Source organism: Phocoena sinus, chromosome X, assembly GCF_008692025.1.
Source record: "Phocoena sinus isolate mPhoSin1 chromosome X, mPhoSin1.pri, whole genome shotgun sequence".
In the NCBI taxonomy this organism is placed as follows: Eukaryota; Metazoa; Chordata; class Mammalia; order Artiodactyla; family Phocoenidae; genus Phocoena; species Phocoena sinus.
The window spans coordinates 44,302,698-44,329,188 of record NC_045784.1 but is presented as its reverse complement, the minus strand read 5'-3'; the positions used below and the strand labels follow the sequence as shown (position 1 = coordinate 44,329,188).

Here is a 26,491-nt window from a genome sequence, read left to right as displayed (position 1 = left end):
ATAAAGTTGTTGACTGCACTGTGTTTATGTAAGACTATTTCTCTGAGGAGAAATAGTATATAGAGACTCTTTCTCTATATACACTGAAATACCCTAAGTACTTCATGGTAAAGGACCATGATGTATGTAAGCAGATAGGATAAAATGTTAGTAATACATGAATCTAGGTAAACAGCATATGTGTGTTCTTTGTACTGTTTTTTATTTTTGCAACTTTTTATAAATCTGAAATCATTTCCAAATGAAGTATAAAAAATTATGCCTTTGTATCATCATATCATAATAAGCAACTACAATCCAACAGGGAATTCTTTCTTAGGCCCTCAAGTTGTTGTCCACTTCTGCTCTTCAAAGAGCTTGACACAGTTTGCATTTTAATTTCACCTAAAGTTTTACAAACTCCTTATGTGTCAGGCTGAGATCCGGCTTTGGAAAAGATGTGCGTTCTTGGCAGGAGAGAGGTGGAGACCCTAATCCCCAGGGGTGAAATTTTCAACTTGCCATATGTGAAGGTTCAAAGCACTAATATTTTCAGATCTAAGCTCAAGGGGACCTTTACCAGTATCTCCCCATAATTCTTTCACCAAAAAATAGGAAAATAGAGATGACAATCCTACTGGCAAAAAATAATTTAGGAAATAGACTTTATCTCCTCATCCACTGGCTTTGGACAAGCTCTAACAAATCAAAAGTCCTTCCCATGCTGAAAGGATAAAGGAGAGGGAAAAAAAGAACACTCACAGCAGACTAACTAATTAAAACAGATCAGCTCTTTTGGCAAGCCAGGACCTCACTGTGGTGAATGTTGAGGAGAAGACAGATATGGGGACATGGAAACGAAGTAATACTGACAGGAAGAAGCAAATCATCATAAAGGGAAACCCCAAAATTCAGAGAGAAAAGAGTCCTCAACCCTCAAAGAAATGAGCTCAGACGTCTGCAGAAATGCCCAACCCTGGAATGGCTTAGGTACACTGTAATGATAGAACTTTGTCTGGAAAGCACCAAAGATCATTCAAGGTGACCGGGACTTGAACACAAAAGGGAAATGGGCTTTCTGAGCTTCTGAAAAGCTAGAGGCAGAGATACTGCTCAGGGATGACTTGCATTCCCCAACCCTGGACAAGTATGTGGCCTAACAGATGTTGAATTCAGTTGGAGAATCAGGAGGGTCCTAGCATGTTTCCTATTAATTTATTTGTGTTTGTTCTTTATGAATGATGATATAAACTTCACAACAAAAAGAGGACTGAGACATGGCAGGAAAGTTTTTCATATGCGGTTAGACTTTGCTTTGCACAGTGTCACTGGACTCCCATCAGGGACTCTGGAGGCCAAGGGAAGCTACATTAAGATGAGCTGCATCTGCTTCTGATTTCTGTGGCTACCTTATTTCAAGCAAGTTTCTAGAGCCATGGTTAAATAAGTCAGGAAATGAATCTAACCTTACAGGTCTGTGTGGGAGGTAGCTCTTTCAAGCAATCTAGAGTAAATCTGATTATGCAGGAAGCTGTAACACAATCATACATGTTGTAATCTGCATGGGGAAAAGACTGTTTTAGCACAAAGGTGGTCACGTAGCATCTAAAGAGCAGAGATACAAAGGGGAGAACTTTGCCAATGCTTATCCAATCCTGCCCAAGGGGGTAAAATATTATCTAGCAGATGTAAGAATTCTGGTAGCCACAGAAGGACACTATTATAGAGGGCAGGATAGGGTCCACTAGGGTTCTCTGTAACCTAGATGAAACAGACTTCAAAAACAACATTGGGCAAGTCTTTATCTGTGAAGTGGAGATAATTATAGTATCTGCCTCAGAGGATTTTATGAGGATTAAGTGAGTGGATACAGGGGAAAATGCTTAGAATAGTGCTTGACACGTGGTAAACACTCAGGAGACATCAGTTATTATTATTTTCTAAGACCAAAGATTACCTCTGACTCAATTTTATATTCAGCTAGTAACTTTCTAACTAGTAAATATTTTTTTGCGGGCGCCTTAATAACACCAGAAGGGAGGTAACTTGGAAGTGAACTCAGGAATTCTAGTCAAAATTGAGTTTCTAGATCTCCATAGTTGAAAACCAGATCATGGAACTGTGGTCATCAATGGTTCTGTACATCAGACGACATTTTTGATTGTCACTATGACTTGGATGCTGCTGGAACTTAATGCTAGGGACCAGGAATGCTGGCTGAAGTCAGTCATATACAATAGAAAAACTTTGCTGTTCAAAAATGCCCATAGTGCTTGAATTGATAAACACTGCCCTAGACTACAATGAATCTACCAAAGTACTTACCTCCAAGGCCTATGCAACCAGCTGAGCCACCTCTGGTCTTTATCTAAATGCAAGATCCCAAAGTTCTCATATTTCTCTACAATTTCATACCTGATAATCACTCATACTGCTTCCAGAGAGCTCCATCAATTAATCCAGATGGTATGTGGCAGCAGAAGAGCCACTGCAGTTTCTGAAATTGGGTCATTGATTCCAAATAAAATTGGCTCTCAACATTCTAGAGAGGGTCAGAGTTTGGTAAACTGGAAAGGTCCCTCAAGGAAGAGGCTGTCTAAACCTTATGCTACACCATGGCAGAGGACTAGACTGGCATACTCACGTTGGTGAGATCTTCAAAAGCTGACCTCTTTTTGAGTGGTCCCTGAGGTGAAGATGGAGATATCTTTGCTTGGTGATTCTCCTCTCTCTAAAAAAGTAAAAGAGGTAAATGCGTATATCCAATTGTGAACAGTCTTTTCAGGGACGTCAGGTCATCTTTGGGGCTCAGGGGGGGAATGGCTGAGTCTCCAAGCAACTGTAGACGCATATAATAAACCCCAATAAACTACAACAAAAGGAAATTTTGGAACCCACTGCTTTGACAGTCACTGAAGGAGGTAATCATTGATGATAGGGACAAGGCTGGGAGGAGAAAAGATAACTGTCAGTGTAACTCTCAGAATGAGCAAACTAGCTTGGTGAAGCTAATTTTCTCTCTTACTCCTCTCATATTCATGGTTATACTAGCCAAGATTAACCATCACCACCCCCACCACCCTGCAACTCCCAGTCATTCCTTTAATATGGACGTTCCCAGTTAAATTAGTTCAATGATTTAACAAAATTTAAGTGTCTCTTATGTTAAGTAGTTGATTTAAGACATTCTCAATAAGGACAATAACACACATACCTAGATACTGATCCAGGATCAGCTCTTTATTAGCTATTGACCTTGCACAAGTCACTTAGTTGCCTCATCAGTAAAATTGGAATAATAACCTACCGCATTTGAGGACCAAATAAGAGAAAACATGTTTTTTAAAAATCTATATAAAGTATAAACGGCCAGAAATAGTATTTTAAAAGTATATAGTCCAGGCTGATGGGTGGGGCTGGGTTTCCTCCCTGCTAGTTGTTTGGCCTGAGGCACCTCAACACTAGAGCCTACCCAGCTCTTTGGTGGGGCTAATGGCAGACTCTCGGAGGGCTCACACCAAGGAGTACTTCTCAGAAATTCTGCCAGTGTCCTTGTCCCCACGGTGAGCCACAGCCATCCTCTGCCTCTGCAGGAGACCATCCAACACTAGCAGCTCCACATGTACGAAACTTGGAAGCTGTCACTCCACCCTAATAACAACTAGAAAATCAACAACTCTTATTGGATCTGTAAGAGAAGGTGGTGGACACAGGGCAAATCGCTGCCTCCAAGATTGAAGAGATAGTTTTTTGGAATCGGGAAGATGAGGGAAGAGTAAGACGCAGAGATCACCTAACTCCCCACAGATACAACAGAAATATATCTACACGTGGAACAACTCCTACAGAACACCTACTGAACGCTGGCAGAAGACCTCAGACTTACAAAAAGGCAAGAAAAACTCCACGTAGCTGGGTAGGGTAAAATAAAAAAGAATAAACAGAGACAAAAGGATAGGGACGGGACCTGCACCAGTGGGAGTGAGCTATGAAGGAGGGAAGGTTTCTACACACTAAGAAGCCCCTTCGTGGGCGGAGGCTGCGGGTGGCGGAGGGGGAGAGGTTCGGGGCCGCGGAGGAGAGCACAGTAACAGGGCTGCGGAGAGCAAAGCGGAGAGATTCGCGCAGAGAGGATCGGTGCCAACTGCAACTCACCAGCCCGAGAGGCTGATCTGCTCACCCGCTGGGGTGGGCGGGGGCTGGAAGCTGAGGCTCGGGCTTCAGTCGGATCCCAGGGAGAGGACTGGGGTTGGCAGCGTGAACACAGCCTGCAGGGCGTTAGTGCACCATGGCTAGCCGGGAGGGAGTCCAGGGAAAAGTCTGGACCTGCCGAAGAGGCAAGAAACTTTTTCTTCCCTCTTTGTTTCCTGGGGCGCGAGGAGAGGGGATTAAGAGCGCTGCTTAAAGGAGCTCCAGAGACGGGTGCGAGCTGCAGCTAACAGCGTGGACCCCAAAGACGGGCATGAGACGCTAAGGCTGCTGCTGCCGCCACCAAGAACCCTGTGTGCAAGCACAGGTCACTATCCACACCTCCCTTCGGGGGAGACTGTGCAGCCCACCACTGCCAGGGTCCCGGGATCCAGGGACAATTTCCGAGGGAGAACGCACGGCACGCCTCAGTCTGGTGCAACGTCCCGCTGGCTTCTGCCGCCATAGGTTCGCCCCACATCCGCACCCCTCCCTCCCCCAGACCTGAGTGAGCCAGAGTCCCCGAAGCAGCTGCTCCTTTAACCCCGTCCTGTCTGAGAGAAGAACAGATGCCCTGCGGCGACCTACACGCAGAGGCAGGGCCAAATCCAAAGCTGAGCCCCGGGAGCTGTGGGAACAAAGAAGAGAAAGGGAAATCTCTCCCAGCAGCCTCAGAAGCAGCGGATTAAAGCTCCACAATCAACTTGATGTACACTGCATCTGTGGAATACATGAATAGACAACGAACCATCCCAAATTGAGGAGGTGGACTTTGAGAGCAAGATTTATTATTTTTTCCCCTTTTCCTCTTTTTCTGAGTGGGTATGTGTATGCTTCTGTGTGAGATTTTGTCTGTATAGCTTTGCTTTCACCATTTGTCCTAGGGTTCTATCCGTCCGTTATATTGTTTGTTTTGTTTTGTTTTTCTGTTAAAAAATTATTCTTAATAATTATTTTTATTTTAATAACTTTATTTTATTTTATCTTACTTTATTTTATTTTATCCTCTTTCATCTTACTTTCTTTTCTTTCTTCCTTCCTCCCTCCCTCCCACTCCCTCTCTCTCTCTCTCTCTCTCTCTCTCTCTCTCTCTCTCTCTTTCTTTCTACTTTTTCTACCTTTTATTCTGAGCCATGTGGATGAAAGGCTCTTGGTGCTGCAGCCAGGAGTCAGTGCTGTGCCTCTGATGTGGGAGAGCCAACTTCAGGACACTGGTTCACAAGAGACCTCCCAGCTCCACATAATATCAAATGGCGAAAATCTCCCAGAGATCTCCATCTCAACACCAGCACCCAGCTTCACTCAATGACCAGCAAGCTACAGTGCTGGACATCCTATGCCAAACAACTAGCAAGACAGGAACACAACCCCACCCATTAGCAGAGAGGCTGCCCAAAATCATAATAAGTCTACAGACACCCCAAAACACACCACCAGACATGGACCTGCCCACCAGAAAGACAAGATCCAGCCTCATCCACCAGAACACAGGCACTAGTCCCCTCTACCAGGAAGGCTACACAACCCACTGAACCAACCTTAGCCACTGGGGACAGACACCAAAAACAATGGGAACTACGAACCTGCAGCCTGCAAAAAGGAGACCCCAAACACAGCAAGATAAGCAAAATGAGAAGACAGAAAAGCACACAGCACATTAAGGAGCAAGGAAAAAACCCACCAGACCTAACAAATGAAGAGGAAATAGGCAGTCTACCTGAAAAAATAATTCAGAATAATGATAGTAAAGATGATCCAAAATCTTGGAAATAGAATAGCGAAAATGCAAGAAACATTTAACAAGGACCCAGAAGAACTAAAGATGAAACAAACAACAATGAACAACACGATAAATGAAATTAACAATACTCTAGATGGGATCAATAGCAGAATAACTGAGGCAGAAGAACGGATAAGTGACCTGGAAGATAAAATAGCGGAAATAACTACTGCAGAGCAGAATAAAGAAAAAAGAATGAAAAGAATCGAGGACAGTCTCAGAGACCTCTGGGACAACATTAAACGCACCAGCATTCGAATTATAGGGGTTCCAGAAGAAGAGAAAAAGAAAGGGACTGAGAAATTATTTGAAGAGATTAGAGTTGAAAACTTCCCTAATATGGGAAAGGAAAGAGTTAATCAAGTCCAGGAAGCACAGAGAGTCCCATACAGGATAAATCCGAGGTGAAATATGCCAAGACACATATTAATCAAACTGTCAAAAATTAAATAAAAAGAAAACATATTAAAAGCAGCAAGGGAAAAACAACAAATAACCCACAAGGGAATCCCCATAAGGTTAACAGCTGATCTTTCAGCAGAAACTCTGCAGGCCAGAAGGGACTGGCAGGACACACTTAAAGTGATGAAGGAGAAAAACCAACAACCAAGATTACTCTAAACAGCAAGGATCTCATTCAGATTTGATGGAGATATTAAAACCTTTACAGACAAGCAAAAGCTGAGAGAGTTCAGCACCACCAAACCAGCTTTACAACGAATGCTAAACGAACTTCTCCAGGCAAGGAACACAAGAGAAGGAAAAGACCTACAATAACAAACCCAAAACAATTAAGAAAATGGGAATAGGAACATACATATCGATAATTACCTTAAATTAAATGGATTAAATGCTCCCACCAAAAGACACAGACTGGCTGAATGGATACAAAAACAAGACCCATATATATGCTGTCTACAAGAGACCCACTTCAGGACTAGAGACACATGCAGACTGAAAGTAAGGGGATGGAAAAAGACAGTCCATGCAAATGGAAACCAAAAGAAAGCGGGAGTAGCAATTCTCATATCAGACAAAATAGACTTTAAAATAAAGACTATTACAAGAGACAGAGAAGGACACTACATAATGATCAAGGGATCGATCCAAGAAGAAGATATAACAATTGTAAATATTTATGCACCCAACATAGGAGCACCTCAATACATACGGCAAATACTAACAGCCATAAAAGGGAAATCGAAAGGAACACAGTCACAGTAGGGACTTCAACACCCCACTTTCGCCCATGGACAGATCAACCAAAATGAAAATAAATAGGGAAACACAAGCTTTAAATGATACATTGAACAAGATAGACTTAATTGATACTTATAGGACATTCCATCCAAAAACAACAGAATACACATTTTTCTCAAGTGCTCATGGAACATTCTCCAGGATAAATCATATCTTGGGTCACAAAACAAGCCCTGGTAAATTTAAGAAAACTGAAATTGTATCAAGTATCTTTTCCAACCACAATGCTATGAGACTAGATATCAATTACAGGAAAAGATCTGTAAGAAATACAAACACATGGAAGCTAAACAATACACTACTTAATAACGAAGTGATCACTGAAGAAATCAAAGAGGAAATTTAAAAATACCTAGAAACAAATGACAATGGAGACACGACGACCCAAAACCTATGGGATGCAGCAAAAGCAGTTCTAAGAGGGAAGTTTATAACAATAAATTCCTACCTTAAGAAACAGGAAAAATCTCGAATAAACAACCTACCCCTGCACCTAAAGCAATTAGAGAAAGAAGAACAAAAAAACCCCAAAGTTAGCAGAAGGAAAGAAATCATAAAGATCAGACCAGAAATAAATGGAAAAGAAATGAAGGAAATGACGGCAAAGACCAATAAAACTAAAAGGTGCTTCTTTGACAAGATATACAAAATTGATAAACCAGAAGTCAGACTCACCAAGAAAAAAAGGAAGAAGACTCAAATCAATAGAATTAGAAATGAAAAAGGAGAAGTAACAACTGACATTGCAGAAATACAAAAGAGCATGAGAAATTACTACAAGCAACTCTATGCCAATAAAATGGACAACCTGGAAGAAATGGACAAGTTCTTAGAAAAGCACAACCTGCCAAGACTGAATCAGGAAGAAATAGAAAATATGAACAGACCAATCACAAGCACTGAAATTGAAACTGTGATTAAAAATCTTCCAACAAACAAAAGCCCAGGACCAGATGGCTTCACAGGAGAATTCTATCAAACATTTAGAGAAGAGCTAACACCTATCCTTCTCAAACTCTTCCAAAGTATAGCAGAGGCAGGAACATTCCCAAACTCATTCTACGAGGCCACCGTCACTCTGATACCAAAACCAGACAAGGATGTCACAAAGAAAGAAAACTACAGGCCAATATCACTGATGAACATAGATGCAAAAATCCTCAACAAAATACTAGCAAACAGAATCCAACAACACATTAAAAGGATCATACACCATGATCAAGTGGGGTTTATTCCAGGAATGCAAGGATTCTTCAATATACGCAAATCAATCAACGTGATACACCATATTAACAAATTGAAGGAGAAAAACCATATGATCATCTCAATAGATGCAGAGAAAGCTTTCGACAAAATTCAACACCCATTTATGATAAAAACCCTCCAGTAAGTAGGCATAGAGGGAACTTTCTTCAACATAATAAAGGCCATATATGACTAACCTACAGCCAACATCGTCCTCATTGGTGAAAAACTGAAAGCATTTCCACTAAGATCAGGAACAAGACAAGGTTGCCCACTCTCACCACTCTTATTCAACATAGTTTTGTAAGTTTTAGCCACGGCAATCAGAGAAGAGAAGGAAATAAAAGGAATCCAAATCAGAAAAGAAGAAGTAAAGCTGTCACTGTTTGCAGGTGACATGATACTATACATGTCACCTGAGAATCCTAAAGATGCTACCAGAAAAGTACTAGAGCTAATCACTGAATTTGGTAAAGTAGCAGGAAACAAAATTAATGCACAGAAATCTCTGGCATTCCTATACACTAATGATGAAAACTCTGAAAGTGAAATCAAGAAAACACACGCATTTACCACTGCAACAAAAAGAATAAAATACCTAGGAAAAAATCTACCTAAGGAGACAAAAGACCTGTATGCAGAAAAGTACAAGACACTGATGAAAGAAATTAAAGATGTTACAAATAGATGGAGAGATATACCATGTTCTTGGATTGGAAGAATCAACATTGTGAAAATGCCTCTACTACCCAAAGCAATCTACTCATTCAGTGCAATCCCTATCAAACTACCAATGGCATTTTTCACAGAACTAGAACAAAAAATTTCACAACTTGTATGGAAACACAAAAGACCCCGAATAGCCAAAGCAATCTTGAGAACGAAAAACAGAGCCGGAGGAATCAGGCTCCCTGACTTTAGATTATACTACAAAGCTACAGTAATCAAGACAGTATGGTACTGGCACAAAAACAGAAATATAAAGCGATGGCACAGGATAGGAAGCCCAGAGCTAAACCCACGCACATATGGTCACCTTATCTTTGATAAAGGAGGCAGGAATGTACAGTGGAGAAAGAACAGCCTTTTCAATAAGTGGTGCTGGGAAAACTGGACAGGTACATGTAAAAGTATGAGATTAGATCACTCCCTAACACCATACACAAAAATAAGCTCAAAATGGATTAAAGACCTAAATGTAAGGCCAGTAACTATCAAACTCCTAGAGGAAAACATAGGCAGAACACTCTATGACATAAATCACAGCAAGATCCTTTTTGACCCACCTCCTAGAGAAATGGAAATAAAAACAAAAATAAACAAATGGGACCTAATGAAACTTCAAAGCTTTTGCACAGCAAAGGAAACCATAAACAAGACCAAAAGACAACCCTCAGAATGGGAGAAAATATTTGCTGATGAAGCAACTGACAAAGGATTAATCTCCAAAATTTACAAGCAGCTCATGCAGCTCAATAACAAAAAAACAAACAACCCAATCCAAAAATGGGCAGAAGACCTAAATAGACATTTCTCCAAAGTTATACAGACTGCCAACAAACACATGAAAGAATGCTCAACATCATTAATCATTAGAGAAATGCAAATCAAAACTACAATGAGATATCATCTCACACCAGTCAGAATGGCCATCATCAAAAAATCTAGAAACAATATATGCTGGAGAGGGTGTGGAGAAAAGGGAACACTCTTGCACTGCTGGTGGGAATGTGAATTGGTACAGCCACTATGGAGAACAGTATGGAGGATCCTTAAAAAACTAAAAAGAGAACTACCATATGACCCAGCAATCCCACTACTGGGCATATACCCTGAGAAAACCATAATTCAAAAAGAGTCGTGTACCACAACGTTCATTGCAGCTCTATTTACAATAGCCAAGAGATGGAAACAACCTAGGTGTCCATCATCGGATGAATGGATAAAGAAGATGTGGCACATATATACAATGGAATATTACTCAGCCATAAAAAGAAACGAAATTGAGCTATTTGTAATGAGGTGGATGGACCTAGAGTCTGTCATACAGAGTGAAGTAAGTCAGAAGGAGAAAGACAAATACCGTATGCTAACACATATATATGGAATTTAAGGGAACAAAATGTCATGAAGAACCCAGGAGTAAGACAGGAATAAAAACACAGACCTACTAGAGAATGGACTTGAGGATATGGGGAGGGGGAAGGGTAAGCTGTGACAAAGTGAGAGAGTGGCATGGACATATATACACTACCAAACGTAAAATAGATAGCTAGTGGGAAGCAGCCGCATAGCACAGTGAGATCAGCTAGGTGCTTTGTGACCACCTAGAGGGGTAGGATAGGGAGGGTGGGAGGGAGGGAGACGCAAGAGGGAAGAGATATGGGGACATATGTATATGTATATCTGATTCGCTTTGTTATAAAGCAGAAATTAGCACACCATTGTAAAGCAATTATACTCCAATAAAGATGTAAAAAAAGAAAAAGTATATAGTCCAATATGTTTTTAAACCTCATAGGGGAAATTTTGTATTTTAAGAAAGGAGTTTGGTAATTCATAGTAATCTCTTCTAGTGTATACAGGGGAGAGATGGGGGAAAGGAGGAAGGGTGAGTATTTTGGATCAAAGGGAGCTTCCTTTCTAGGTAGTGTTTATCTACACATGCCTTACTCCACTCCCAAATGAACAAGACTATCTCTGTGGGGTTAGAGATTAAGGTTAATCACACTGTAGGGCTTTTCTGTTCCCTAACAGTTTTTATTTGGTGAAAGTCTCCTAAGTATCAGATTTCCTTTATGAATTGAGAACCCTGCCCTACCTATGTCAGAGAGTTGTTATAATATGAAGCAGAACATTGAGGTCAGACCAGTTATTTTCCCTGTTCTCTATTTACATCATGGACAGTTAGCACATAACACAGTGATTACAAATTTAGAGAACTGGATTCATATTACAATAGAACAATCTAGCACAGTGGTGCAATCCTGAAAGAGCTGAGAAGAATTACTTCTGTTTTTTAATTGATTAAGCTAAGAAATAAGTAAACTATTAGTCTCTTATCTAGTTCATGATAAATAATCCTAGTGGAAATAATTAGCAAAAAATAAATTACTATTTTCTCTCAAATTGGCTAAGAAATTAACTGTTGGTCTGTTATCCAATTCCTACTTAATATTACTGGTAGAAATAACCAGCCCCAAATAAAATCAATGGGTGAAACTGAACTCAATAAAACTTATATTTGCAAAATGTGCCCTGAGAGAGTTGGATTTAGAAAAATAACTGCCACAGAAGAAAACTTACAGTGGCAGAACTCTAATCAGAAAATTGGATATGGACAAAAATCTGATCAATGTATCAAATCTTTCTTGCCAAATTTACATAGGAAAAACACATTTGGCCCCTCCAAGAAAATCATTTCAGTGAGACAAAAATGAAAATGATTAGAAAGTGTTTATCTGTGCTGAGAGAAAACCAATCAAGGAAAATAAATTGACCTAATGATGTTTGCTCCAGGAAATACTCTTTTTTTTTTTTTTTCGGTACGCGGGCCTCTCATTTGTTGTGGCCTCTCCCGCTGTGGAGCACAGGCTCCGGACGCGCAGGCTCAGCAGCCATGGCTCACGGGCCCAGCCGCTGCGCGGCATGTGGGATCTTCCCTAACCGGGGCACGAATCCGTGTCCCCTGCATCAGCAGGCGGACTCTCAACCACTGCGCCACCAGGGAAGCCCCAGGAAATACTCCCTTAATGACAATTCATCAGGTTAGTAAAACTGTGATTACAATATGAATGATGAGGAACATAGAACATCGCAGGGTCGGAATGACAAACTATCCACAAGGTCAAAACAGCAGGCTCGGGCTTCCCTGGTGGCGCAGTGATTGAGAGTCCGCCTGCCGATGCAGGGGACACGGGTTCGTGCCCTGGTCCGGGAGGATCCCACATGCTGCGGAGCGGCTGGGCCCGTGAGCCACGGCCGCTGGGCCTGTGCTCCGCAACGGGAGAGGCCACAGCAGTGAGAGGCACGCGTACTGGAAAAAAAAAAAAAAAAAAAACTCAAAATGGGCCCATTCTTCAAATTGAATAGCTGTAAAAAGCATTATAATACATTTGTTGACCTAGTCTTCATACTCTCCCCAGGATGTACCAAGCAGCCACCTGGCAAGGTGCTTTGAGCATCTCAGAGAGAGTAAGAGTATAGATGTGATCACTAATAAGAACTGAGTATTGTTTGCTTTTGAAGGTTATGGAGGACGGCCTTCATCTTAGCCATGTATTTACGGGAAAGAAGAGTTGACACTTTCCCCCTAAGTCCTAATTTGATGGTCTTCTCCAACTACAAGGTCTGCCACCCTTTCCCACTTTCTCAGATTAAACCACACATATTTCAAAAGATGTAGGGATGAGCATAGGGACTGAACCGACACAGGAAGAGCTTATATGAAACACTGTTGGGAGGGACAGCTTGCTCTAACCTTTTCAGATGGGCCATGATCACTGGGCACAATTTTGCTGGACTGAGATTTCTTAGTCTCACGTCTGGAGCGTTGGGGTGGTAGTGGCAGTGGCATTTCTTATGGATTCAGCAGCATCTATCCAAGGCAGGGCTGCAATCAGAAAAGGACTCTTTAAAACACCATTCACCAGAAATATCAGAATTCTCTGGAGATCCTTGAGAAAACCCAGTCTCTCTGTAGCATCCCTAGGAGAAAACATACATTGATTTAAGCAGATCTGGGCTCAAATCTTGGTTCTACCACACTTAACCATGGGCAAGTGACTTAAACTCCCTAGGCTTCAGTTATCTCATCTGTAAAATGGAGATAAGTATACGTACCTCTGCAGGGCACTGTTCAAATTAAATGAGATACTCTATGTAAAAAGCTCAGTACAGTGCCTGCCACCCCCTGTGGGCACTGGGACTGTGGCCTAGCCCCTAGTTTAGCCTAGGAACACTGGGGACAAATTAACAGTTTTGCATTGAAAATAATCAAGAACATGACAGATCATATAGTATGGAGGCTCGCTGGTAGGGTTAATGTTCTTTAAAAGGCATGGGGTCCTGGCCACAGCAATTATAACGATGTTACAGAGAAGGCAAAAGAATACACTGCGCACACGCGCACGCACACACACACACACACACGTATGCACAATAGGCCAGAGGGTATTCAAAGGCTGCATTCAATCAAGAAACTGTAATCCAGTTCCAGACACCCAGTAAGAAAAAAATAAAATAAAAAGATAACAGCAGAAGGAACTAACTTGTTGAAAATCACTTGACATAAAAATTTAACAGTCATTACAGACCTTGGGAGAGTCCTACCTTCATCCTATCTCAGTGTGGGATCCCATTCTACATTCCTTAAATTTCCTTTAGTTTGTGAGTTCCCAATAGTTATGATATACTTATGTATCTTACAAGCAAATACATAATTAGGAGGAATCAGTTCTTGGATATCCAAGAGACCCTTCCCACTCAAATACAACTGCCCTTCCAACCCCACCGATATTCAGTGTCCAAGCTCAACTGCATTTGACAAAGAACAGACTTCCATAAGAGAGACCCTAAAGGCAATGCACCAGATACTTCAGGCAATGGAGATACAAACACAAGTAAATCATGTATCTTACCCTAGAAGTATTCACAGGCACAGCTCTAACAGTAACATAAAAATATGACAAATGATTTAAAAACGGTAGATAAAAAGTACTTTAGAAACACAATGGAAAGTCAGTAATCTTGTGGGAGATTCCATCTGGACTTAAACGACAAAAAGGTTCCCAAGTAGACAGGGGAGCTTTCCAGGCAAAGAAAGCCTGAGCCTAGGCAGAGGGTTGAACATGCAGAGCACAGCAAGTTTGGGAACATCCTGCAGTGTGGAGTATAAAGAATGTGTTGGGGAGGAGTTAGAAAGAGGCTGCAAGCTAGGCTGGGGCCACGCTGGTAAGACTGCAGAGAAGACTGCAGTTTGAGGGGAAGGTTTAAGAAAGAAGAAAGGCTAACTTGGGCTTTGCTTTGGATGGAGAATATTAAACATTTTGTTGGCAAGGAAAAGTTAGTACAAGTATGTGCCTTCACATTTACTATGTCAGTTAATCCTCCCAACAAAACTGTGAGGGTAAGCAGGGCAAGTACAATTCTTTCCATTTTACAGTCTCAGATGAGTTAAGTGACTTACTACACAGGACAAATTATTAAGCAGCATAGAACATTCAGCTCTTTCCAGGGCTCTTTTCTAAAATACCATGAAGTCTCTCTGATCGTATGCAAAAAAGATTCCAAAATAGCCTACAGTCCAAAGTGAAAGGCCATAGTGTGGTAGTATGAGGAGTAATGAGGAGTTAGAATGAATAGACTTTTTTTAAAAGAAGCAATTGGGCTCCTAAATCAGCCAACTTAGCATCTTAGAGCCTCAGTTTCCTCATTCACAAAAGAGCTATACCACCTCTTACTTGCAGAGGTATCATGTGGCTCAAATGTAAATTTGTATGTACAAAGCTTAACCTGGTACTCAGAATAAATGGTGCGTCTTATTCTCCTTCTCTTCCTCCAAATCCAAACCTATTTTCCATCTCATCCCTCAAAACTCAGCCAAGCAGCAGTAAAGCTAAATTGAGTGAACCCACCCTTAACTGCACTGTATGAAAACCACTCACTCCACTATTATTCACACCTCATACAATTTTTTATGGATGACCAAAGACTCATGTTCTGAAATCTTTATCTTTCAAGTGGAAAGAAAACATCAAACTGGAGTCAACAGGCCAGAAAACTTTCAGCTGACGACATCACAGGCTGACTAAACCTCAGAGAAAATAAGGTTTTTCAGATGATGGTTATGTATCACCTTCATTATCCTGAACAATAATCACTTGCTTTGGGAGACACAGACACTGACTTAAGTAACTAATTTCCCTGCCACTAGGTGGGGGGAGGGGATTGACATCACCAAAAACATGCTTTCATAAAAGGACACTCTGTAGAACACTCTCAACTTGTACCACCTACAGAACCCTTAGCCTTACTTGGACAAAAAAATTAAAATCCTTTCTGCTTTCCAGACTTTCCATCTCCCCTACATACACACTGATGAGTGTTAAAGACTCCACTGGGCATCCCAGGGCTGGTGCTGAAACCCACACAGGGGCAAGTTGGCCTTTTTAGAAGCCCAATTGCTCAGAGTCCAAAACTGTAGATCAAGACAATCTCAGGAAACAGTAGCGACTTCTTTTTATATATAAAGGCAGGTTACAGACAGCAAGACACTGGGGAGAGAAAGCAGCATGGTGTCAATGAAAGCAGCACTGAGCTGGGAAGGATGCCTAGGGTCTAGTTCTAATCCTGCCCTAGCTGGCTGAGTGACACTGGACAGGTCCCTTTTCCCTCTCCAGGCCTCCTTCCCCCACCTAATAAAATGAGATAGTGGGACCAGAGTCTCCTCGACATTTAAACCATGGTCAATGGACCAGCAATATTAGCATCACCTGGGAGCTTGTCAGCAATTTAAAATCTCAGTCCCCGAGGTAGGCCTTACCAAATCAGGAAGTGCAAGTTAATAACCCCAGGTGATCTGTATGCACTTTAAAGTTTAAGAAGCACTGTTCTAGGATTCCTTCAACTTCTGACATTCTAAGATTCCAAGAGGACCATAGCAGAGAGCAGTGGAAAGCCAGAGTTGGAGGGGTTGGAGGTGGTGATAGAAGAGAGCCAGTGGAGACAAGGGAGGAAGGACACGTTTCCATCTTCCTTCATATCCTTCAACCTGTAGTTCAAAAGGCATCCCTCAAGTAGCATTCTCTAGCTTAAATACGTCTTGTGGATGAAATTGATCCTGCACAGTTTCGCTTGTGAAAAGACGTTATGTAAATGTACTCTGATTCAGGCATGTGTACTAGTAGCTCCATTTAAAAGCTGGGACCCAGTTTTGGTTTTTTGTTGTTTTTGTTTGGTTTTTTAGGTTTGTATGTTTTTTTGCTTTGCCATCTCACCCACTAATACACACTCCCTGCCCAACCTCGCACAGGGCTCTCTCCGCAGACTGCTGACTGACAGGAAAAAGCAAAGGTTTCGTGTCAGGGATCCCATGCATCCCGGCAAAAGAAGACAGTGAGTTACAAGTGACTGGAGTGAGGCTCAAGGACCCACCCGCGTGCGACACAACCGAACATTCAAGCGGGCAGTACAAGTTCAAAGGCGCCTACCTCATATCGAGATTGAGGGCAGAAGAGGAAAGACCACGGACGCAGTCCTAGCCCAGGAGAGGCCCGGGAAATGACCGGAGCTCCGCGTCCCAGCAACTGGCGTCCGTCTCAGCTTACCCCGTGCTCTCTCCAATCAGCCCAGTAGCGAATTTTGAAAATTACAGCCCAGGAAGCAGAGCAGTGGTGATTGGCCAGCAAGGGCAAATCAGCGTGCAGTTGAGACTTGAGTTCGCCTAGCAAGGAGGGGCGGGGCTGGGTATTTTTAAACTGAACTCTGCAGCTAATTGACTTCACAGCGGGGCGTGGTTTCCTGTACCCCTGGTTGGACTGGGCTGGGCTGACAAGCGGGAGTGCTGGGTCTCTTTAAAGACTCGTTTTCATTTAAATAATCCTGCTGGAGGATGGCGAGAGCCGCTGCATTATGTAGTGAAGTTCAGAGCAATTAAGACATTAATATTAATAAGCTTTTGGGAATTCCCTGGCGGTCCAGTGGTTAGGACTCGCCGCTTTCACTGCCGTGGCCCAGGTTCAATCCCTGGTCAGGGAACTAAGACCCGCAAGCCGGCGCGGCGCGGCCAAAACGTGCCTTTGTGAGGGAAGCAGAGCAGAAATTATTGCCCTTATTTTATGGATAGCCCCCAAAGTGCAGAGAGCTAATAGTAGCTAACATTAATTGAGCGCTAGCTCTGTGCTAATTGCTATAATTTTTAAAATTGTTTTCAACACTGTCCAAAAAGGTAGGTACTTTTATTATTGCCGTTTTACAAACAACAAAACTCTAGCTTGCTAACTGCCTAATGTCACAATGCTACCTTGTGGCAAAGCAGGTAATACAACCGATATGCTCATTCATTTCATTCCTACATTAATTAATTCATTCCATTTCTACATTAATTCATTCATTCAACAAATAATTATTGAGCACCTGCTTTGTTCCAGGAGCTAAATATATATATATATATATATATATATATATATATATATATATATATATATGAGTAACTGACAAAAGACTTGAAGAGTGTATAGCCCTGCCCTGTCTTCTGAGGAGTGAAAGAGAGAATGGAGATGCCAGGAATAAAATCTAGGAATTCCTGCATATACAAGTTACTCTACCACTAAACTGCATCTTTACACTTATTATTAGTCCATTCTCCTTTTAGTATCTCATAGCTTCTACATTAAATGGAAAATAGTCACATGATCCCAGGCCCTCTTCTCTTTTTAATATCCCTAGGTTATCACATCCAGATCCATGACTTTAAGTAGCATCTAAAAGCTAGCCCTGAACTCCAGACTCATAAATCCAACTGGCTACTCCACATCTCCACTTGGATGTCTAATAAACACCTCAAACTTAACGTATTCACAACCTTCACCAAACCTGATCCTTCCTCCAATGTCCGCCATTTCAGAAACTGGTACCACATCAAGCCTGTTAATCAAGCCAGAAACCTGGGTATCATCCTTGATTCAAACTCTTTTCCGCTACCTTACCCTACCAAATCCAATCCTTCAGCGAGTGCTGTTGATTCTACCTCAAAAATATATTTTATATCCATCCACTTCCCTCCATCTCCACTACAACCACAGTCTCTCGATTGGACCACAGTCAAAAGCTTCCAAGCTGCTCTCTCCCTTTCCAATCTGGCTCTTCTCTAATGCAAATACAATACAATATGATCAGTCTTTTAAAAAAAAAAAAAAGGTATCATGTCCCTCTCCTGCTTTTGTGGTTTCCCACAGAACTTAAAATAAAATCCAGACTCCTTACCCTGGCCTACAAGTCCCACCTATCTCACAAACCTTGTCTCATACCACTCTTTCTCATTTACTCCATTCCAGCCATAATGATCTTCTTCCCAAACTTTGAATACACAGAAAATCCCTCTTCTCGGGAACTTTGCACATGACGTTCCCACTGTCAGAAACATTCTTCCCTCTTTTCTTTAAATTACTTTATTTTTCTCATGCTTTAAGTCTCACCTTAAATATCCACGCTTCAGAGAGGCCTTCCTTGACCATGTTATCTAGAGAAGGATTCTTCTCCCACTCCTAATATTTTACCTCAGCCCCTTGCATTTCTTTTTTCTTTTAATTTTTATTGGAGTATAGTTGCTTTACAATGTTGTGTTAGTTTCTTGCTGTACAGCAAAGTGAATCAGTCTATGTATACATATATCCACTCTTTTTTAGATTTCCTTCCCATTTAGGTCCTTACATTTCTTTTAGAGTAATTATTGCTATTTGTAATTTTTTAACCTACCTCCTCACTCAAGAATGGAAGGTCCACAACTGCAAGGACCGCACCTATTGTGCTCTTATCTCCAGTGATTAGTATTAAGAAGAGTTCACATTTATCAATTGCTTACAATATGTTTGACACTGTTCTGACACTCACAACAATACAATGAGTTGTTAATGTCCCTGTTTTGCAGAAGAGGAACTTGAAGTACAGAGAAGTTTAGTAACTTGCCCAAGATCACACAGCCAGTAAGCTATTAGATTGGGATTCAAACCCAAGCAGTCTGATTCCAGAGACCAAACACATATGCACTACACCATACATGTCTCCTTGACAGATGGCTGGAAAATATTATTATTTGTTAACCAAGGAGTATCTTCCTTTAAGGGTCATCGCTGTGGACAAGTGTCCCACTGGGATGCACTATAAAGTAAATATAGTATTAACACAAGTCACAAGTCTTCTTTAGTCAAAAGAGGAAAAGGTCCATCCACCAAAACAATAGCAACACAAAAATCACAAAACAAGCAATTTTATTTTTCCTGTTTCTTTCCACTTCTTCACAAAAACAAAAGAGTTATTGAGTAAAAATTATAATTTTCCAAAAATTAAAAATTTTTTTTCTCACAACCTTCAAACCTCCAGTGGACTTAACCTTTCCTTTGGGTAGCACTCAGAGGGAACACTAAGAAAAGAGGAGACAGCCCTTTGACTCTACCATTTTCCAATATTTCCCTCCACCCAGGCATACAACCCTTTCATGAACTCTCCTTTCCCCTCCCCACTACATCCCTGTATTAAAACCTGATAGGAAAGATCTGCTCTTACCTACCTCACTTTTACATGAAAATATATTTCACATGGATCCAAGATTTAATTGTGAAAATGAAACCATGGAAATACTAGACAAAATATTTAAAAAATTTTTATAATCTTGCAGAAAGAAAAATCTTTCTAAACAGGACAAAAATCTAGAGATAGCAACAGGCTCAACAAATTTTAGTAGCTAAAAATTTTTAATTTTTGTTTGGCAAAACAAGTAAACAAAAACAAAAACAGGGTTAAAAAACTTAACAAACTGGCCAAAAACATTGTCAACATGAATGACAAAGGAATAATTTCCAAAATGTACAAAGAGAATTGCATGATCAGCAAGAAAAAGATGAACCACCCACCAAAAAATTTGACAAGAAAATGAACAATTAGAGAAGAAATACAAATGGTCAATAAACATAAAAATATGCTCAATTTCACTAAAAAGAAATGTAGATTAAACAACAATGCATTGTTTTGTTTAGGACATTGGCAAAGGTTTAATAGATTAATAATAATTTCTGTTGGTAAAGGGGTATGTAAACAGGCATCTTTATTCATTGCCAGCAGAAATTAAAACTTCCACTAACTTTGGGAGGGTTAGTTGAAAATATCTAGTGATTTTTGTTTTCTTTTTTTGGCTGCATGGGGTCTTCATTGCTGCATGCGGGCTTTCTCTAGTTGCGGTGAGCAGGGACTACTCTTCATTGCAGTGCGCAGGCTTCTAATTGCAGTGGCTTCTCTTGTTGTGGAGCAGGGTCTCTAGGCGTGCGGGCTCTAGAGTGCAGGCTCAGTAGTTGTGGCTCACGGGCTTAGTTGCTCCGTGGCGTGTGGGATCTTCCCGGTCCAGGGCTCAAACCCGTGTCCCCTGCATTGGCAGGCAGATTCTTAACCACTGCACCACCAGGGAAGCCCTCTAATGAATTTTTAAAGTTTGAACCCTTTTACCCAGAGATTCTGCTTCTGGTAATCTTTCCTACAAAAATACTTAGGCAAGTTTTCCAAATTTGAGAGAGACATAAACCTACAGATTCAAGAAGCTAAGTGAACCCCAAACAGGGTAAACTCAAAGAAATTCAAACAAAGACACATCATAATCAAACTTCTGAAAACTAAAGAAAAAACAAAACAAAAACCTTGAAAGCAGCAAGAGAGAAATGACACCTTTCTAACAGAGCAAAATTTTGTTGAATGACAATAGATTTCTTATCAGAAACCATGCAGGCCAGAAGAAGATGACAATATTTTCCCAGTACTAAAAACAAAGAGCTGTCAGCTCAGAATTCTATATCCAAGTAAAATATCCTTCAGGAGTGAAGGGGAAATCAAGTCATTCTCGGATGCCCCCCTTAAAAGAATAGAAAGTTTACAAAGTAGGAAAAATAGTAATAGAAGGAATCTTGTAACATCAGGGAGAAAGAACAGTGAAAAGAGTAAAAATACAGGTAGATACAACAGACTCCTGCTGATGCTGCTTTCTCAATTATGTCTGACAGTTATAGCAAAATGTATAACTGTCTGATATGGTTCTCAATGTATGTAGAGGAAATGTTTAAAACAATAATATAGATGTAGGAGAGTAAAGGGAGGAAAAGTTTCTAGACTTCCTCAAACTGATAAAATGTCAACTCCAGTAGATTGTGATATGTTGTGTATATATAATGTAACACCTAGAATATGCACTAAAAAAGCTATATACAACTCAACATCAAAAACACAAACACTCTGATTAAAAAATGGACAGAAGACCGGAATAGACATTTTTCCAAAGGGGAAATGCCGATAGCCAAGAGGTACATGAAAAGATGCTCAACACAGCTAATCATCAGGGAAATGCATAATAAATCAAAACTACAATGAGATACCACCTCACACCTGTCAGAACGGCTATCATCAAAAAGACAACACATAGGGCTTCCCTGGTGCGCAGTGGTTGAGAGTCTGCCTGCTGATGCAGGGGACACGGGTTCGTGCCCCGGTCCGGGAAGATCCCACATGCCACAGAACGGCTGGGCCCGTGAGCCATGGCCACTGAGCCTGTGCGTCTGGAGACTATGCTCTGCAACGGGAGAAGCCACAACAGTGAGAGGCCCCCGTACTGAAAAAAAAAAAAGACAACACATAACAAGTGTTTCTGAGGATGCTGAGGAAAGGGAACCCTAGTACACTGTTGGTGGGAATGTAAATTGGTGCAACCACTGTGGAAAACAATATAAAGTTTTCTCGAAAAACTAAAAATAGAACTAACATATGACTCAGCAATTCCACTCCTGGGTATATATCTATTTAAAAAATAAAAACACTAACTCAAAAAGATAGATGCAAATCTAAACTGGAAAAGAAGAAGTAAAGCTGTCACTGTTTGCAGATGACATGATACTATACAGAGAGAATCCTAAAGATGCCACCAGAAAACTACTAGAGCTAATCAATGAATTTGGTAAAGTTGCAGGATACAAAATTAATGCACAGAAATCTCCTGTATTCCTATACACTAACGATGAAAAATCTGAAAGAGAAATTAAGGAAACACTCCCATTTACCATTGCAGCAAAAAGAATAAAATACCTAGGAATAAACCTACCTAAGGAGACAAAAGACCTGTATGCAGAAAACTATAAGACACTGATGAAAGAAATTAAAGATGATACCAACAGATGGAGAGATATACCATGTTCTTGGATTGGAAGAATCAACATTGTGAAAATGACTATACTACCCAAAGCAATCTACAGATTCAATGCAATCCCTATCAAACTACCAATGGCATTTTTCACAGAACTAGAACAAAAAGTTACACAATTTGTATGGAAACGCAAAAGACCCTGAACAGCCAAAGCAATCTTGAGAAAGAAAAACGGAGCTGGAGGAACCAGGCTCCCTGACTTCAGACTATACTACAAAGCTACAGTAATCAAGACAGTATGATACTGGCACAGAAACAGAAATATAGATGAATGGAACAGGATAGAAAGCCCAGAGATAAGCCCACACACATATGGTCACCTTACTTTTGATAAAGGAGGCAAGAATATACAATGGAGAAAAGACAGCCTCTTCAATAAGTGGTGCTGGGAAAACAGGACAGCTACATGGAAAAGAATGAAATTAGAACACTCCCTACCACCATACACAAAAATAAACTCAGAATGCATTAAAGACCTAAGTGTAAGGCCAGACACTATAAAACTCCTAGAAGAAAACATAGGCAGGACACTCTATGACATAAATCACAGCAAGATCCTTTTTGACCCACCTCCTAGAGAAATGGAAATAAAAACAAAAATTAACAAATGGGACCTAATGAAACTTCAAAGCTTTTGTACTGCAAAGGAAACCATAAACAAGATGAAAAGACAACCCTCAGAATGGGAGAAAATATTTGCCAATGAAGCAACTGACAAAGGATTAATCTCCAAAATTTACAAGCAGCTCATGCAGCTCAATAACAAAAAGAAGCCAACCCAAACCAAAAATGGGCAGAAGACCTAAATAGATATTTCTCCAGAGAAGATATACAGACTGCCAACAAGGCCAACAAACACATGAAAGGATGCGCAACAGCACTAATCATTAGAGAAATGCAAATCAAAACTACAATGAGGTATCACCTCACACATCAGAAAGGCCATCTTCAAAAAATCTAGAAACAATAAATGCTGAAGAGGGTGTGGAGAAAAGGGAACCCTCTTGCACTGTTGGTGGGAATGTAAATTGATACAGCCACTATGGAGAACAGTATGGAGGTTCCTTAAAAAACTAAAAAGAGAACTATAATTTGACCCAGAAATCCCACTACTGGGCCTATACCCTGAGAAAACCATAATTCAAAAAGAGTCAGGTACCACAATGTTCATTGCAGCTCTATTTACAATAGCCAGGACATGGAAGCAACCTAAGTGTCCATCGACAGATGAATGGATTAAGAAGATGTGGCACATATATACAATGGAATATTACTCAGCCATAAAAAGAAACGAAATTGAGATATTTGTAGTGAGGTGGATGGACCTAGAGTCTGTCATACAGAGTGAAGTAAGTCAGAAAGAGAAAAACAAATACCGTATGCTAACACATATATATATATATGGAATCTAAAAAAAAAAAAAAAAAGGTTATAAAGAACCTAGCAGCAGGACGGGAATAAAGACGCAAACCTACTAGAAAATGGACTTGAGGACACGGGGAGGGGGAAGGGTAAGCTGGGATGAAGTGAGAGAGTGGCATGGACGTATATACACTACCAAATATAAAATCGATAGCTAGTGGGAAGCAGCCGCATAGCACAGTGAGATCAGCTCGGTGCTTTGTGACCACCTAGAGGGGTGGGATAGGGAGGGTGGGAGGGAGGGAGACGCAAGAGGGAAGAGATATGGGAACATATGTATATGTATAACTGATTCACTTTGTTATCAAGCAGAAACTAACACACCGTTGTAAAGCAATTATACTCCAATAAAGATGTTTAAAAAAAAAAAGACTTGCCTACTGAAAACCACAAAACATCACTGAGAGAAATTAAAGACCTAAATAAATGTAAAGACATCCCATGTTCTTTGGTTGAAATACTTAATATTGTTAAGATGGCAATTCTCCTCAAATTGATCTACAGAATCAATGCAATCCCTATCAAAATCTGTATAGCAAAGAGTTAACATAGCAGGCCTGAGAATGCTATCAATTGAAAATCCTGCTGGCAAGTTTGGCCCTTGGCTAGGATCTGGGAACTTGAATTTGGGGAGGGTTCCCACCACCCTAACTGATAAGAATAGCTCACTGTACTTTAACTGTTTGTGCAAACAACATGGTTTCTGATGAACACCAGCTTTCCTCCTGGGACTCTGGACTTTTGGTATGTGCTATATAGGCAGAGGGTGCCTGCATGACTGAGTCTCTAATGAGCTTCCTTCACAAAACATTTCACACATCTTGTCACAACTCTTTACAGGGAAAAGTTATGCTAAGTGAAGGAAAGCAGTTACAAAAGACCACATATTGTATGATTCCACATACTAAATGTTCAAAATAGGCAAATCTATAGAAACAGAAAGTAGAATAGTGGCTGTCTAAGGCTGATGAGGTATAGGGTTGGGGGAGCTGAGGTGTGATAGGTAAAGGGTATGAGGTTTCTTTTTTTTTTTGGTGATGAAAATGTTCTAAAATTTATTATGATGATGTTTGCACAACTCTGTGAGTATACTAAAAATCATTGAATTGTACACGTTAGGTGAATTACATGGTATTTGTATTACATTTCAATAAAGCTGTTATAAAAAATAACAGTAGCTAATAAAATATATTGTTCTTCTAAAAATATTCTGTTGAAGAGTGGCAAGGGAAAAACTCAGTGGAACCAGTTAGGAAGGTATTGAAATAAGCCAGGCAGTTTGGACCAACATGATCCAGTATTCTTGGCCGTGGCCAGGAACTTCTGTATGGTTCTGGGCATAGCAATTCTTGAACAGCCATTACCAATGATTGTCTTTCTTTTCTTACTGAGATAGAATTGACATATAACATTATATTAGTTTCAGGTGTACACACTAATTTTCAGTTACGTAGATATCCTTAAGCACTTACTAATATAGACCAACCTAGTACTATTTCTTGCAGGGTAAATGAAAATGAGTAAAACAGTCATTCTCCTCAAGCATTTCTGTATTTGGAAAAAGCTCCTAAAGAAATAACTATAACGCAAGGCAGAGTGTGATAAGCCCCAAAGCAAAGTGAATATAAAACTGAGAAGGACTTCAGAGGACACATGCTGAGTGATTATTTTAACACCATCACTATTGTCATAATCACTCTGACATCACCAAAAGTGATTACTGAGTGGCTAAGTACATGAGGCCCTGTAAGGTCCTCTACAGAGTTGGACAGTCACTGCTTTCCTTGAACCTATACACATCTTTATGATAGGGCCATTAAGGAAATATATCAATAAATATAATATACACAAACATGCAGTTTTTAGGATGGCAGGAAGGACTCACCAATTTCCCTTTGAATTTGAGGAACGCCTTGGTAAAGTGGGCTTGTGTACGGGGGTGATATCTGTATTGTGTGCAAACACGTTTTCCAAGCAGCTGCGACCTCCTAGTGGCCACAGGAACTCATTACCCCCATTGCCATCTCGATTTGAAAGAGACAGGCACAGAAGGTCTAACCCTGATAGCCCCATGGGGCCACACTACACCGCAAAGCTGAAGACTAGGGCAGTCTTTATCCTATTTTAGGGTAGTCTTCATCCTATTTTAATGATCCTTAAGTGTGCTTGTTGGGGGAGGTGGGGACCCGCTACAAGGGCTGTGAGGGAACCTGAGAGGCTTCGTGCTCCCAGATCCCCTTCCTCTCCTCCACGGTCTTTGTTTAAAACATTCGCTCGCTGATAATGATACAATCTGGAGGGAAGCGTAAAAACTCTGTCATCAGTTAATAATTGAAGTATTTAAATATTTAAGTATTTTTTGTCAGATGTTCGAGACAAGTTTGTGAGTTTGACAGGAAAAAAATATCCGATTAACAGCCAAGTTCCCTCAGCAACATCTCCAGCTCTGACACGGGATATAATTATATATTTTTATATATAAGGTAAAAGGCTCTTTTAATACCTAGAAAAATATGTTGTACCTTTAACAAGCCACAGAGGGATTGGAATAATGCTATACATTGGATAGGAGCTCCCCACCAATCAGAAACGGAAAAAAAACAAAACAAAGAAAACAAATACACACGGAAGAGGAGCTGGGGGTTGGGGGGGTGGGTACTAAC

General features: G+C 40.7%; 1 protein-coding gene across 1 annotated transcript in view; it reads right to left on the bottom strand.

Annotated features, from left to right (window-relative positions):
• CCNB3 (cyclin B3) overlaps nt 1-16,785 on the bottom strand; it is a 57,133-nt gene extending 40,348 nt beyond the window's left edge. The window contains 3 exon segments of the mRNA XM_032621029.1: nt 2,624-2,710; nt 12,933-13,064; nt 16,663-16,785. Of these exon segments, the coding sequence (XP_032476920.1) occupies nt 2,624-2,710; nt 12,933-13,028 (183 nt within the window). The 5' untranslated portion in view covers nt 13,029-13,064; nt 16,663-16,785.
• Between the last annotated feature and the right edge of the window lie 9,706 nt (nt 16,786-26,491).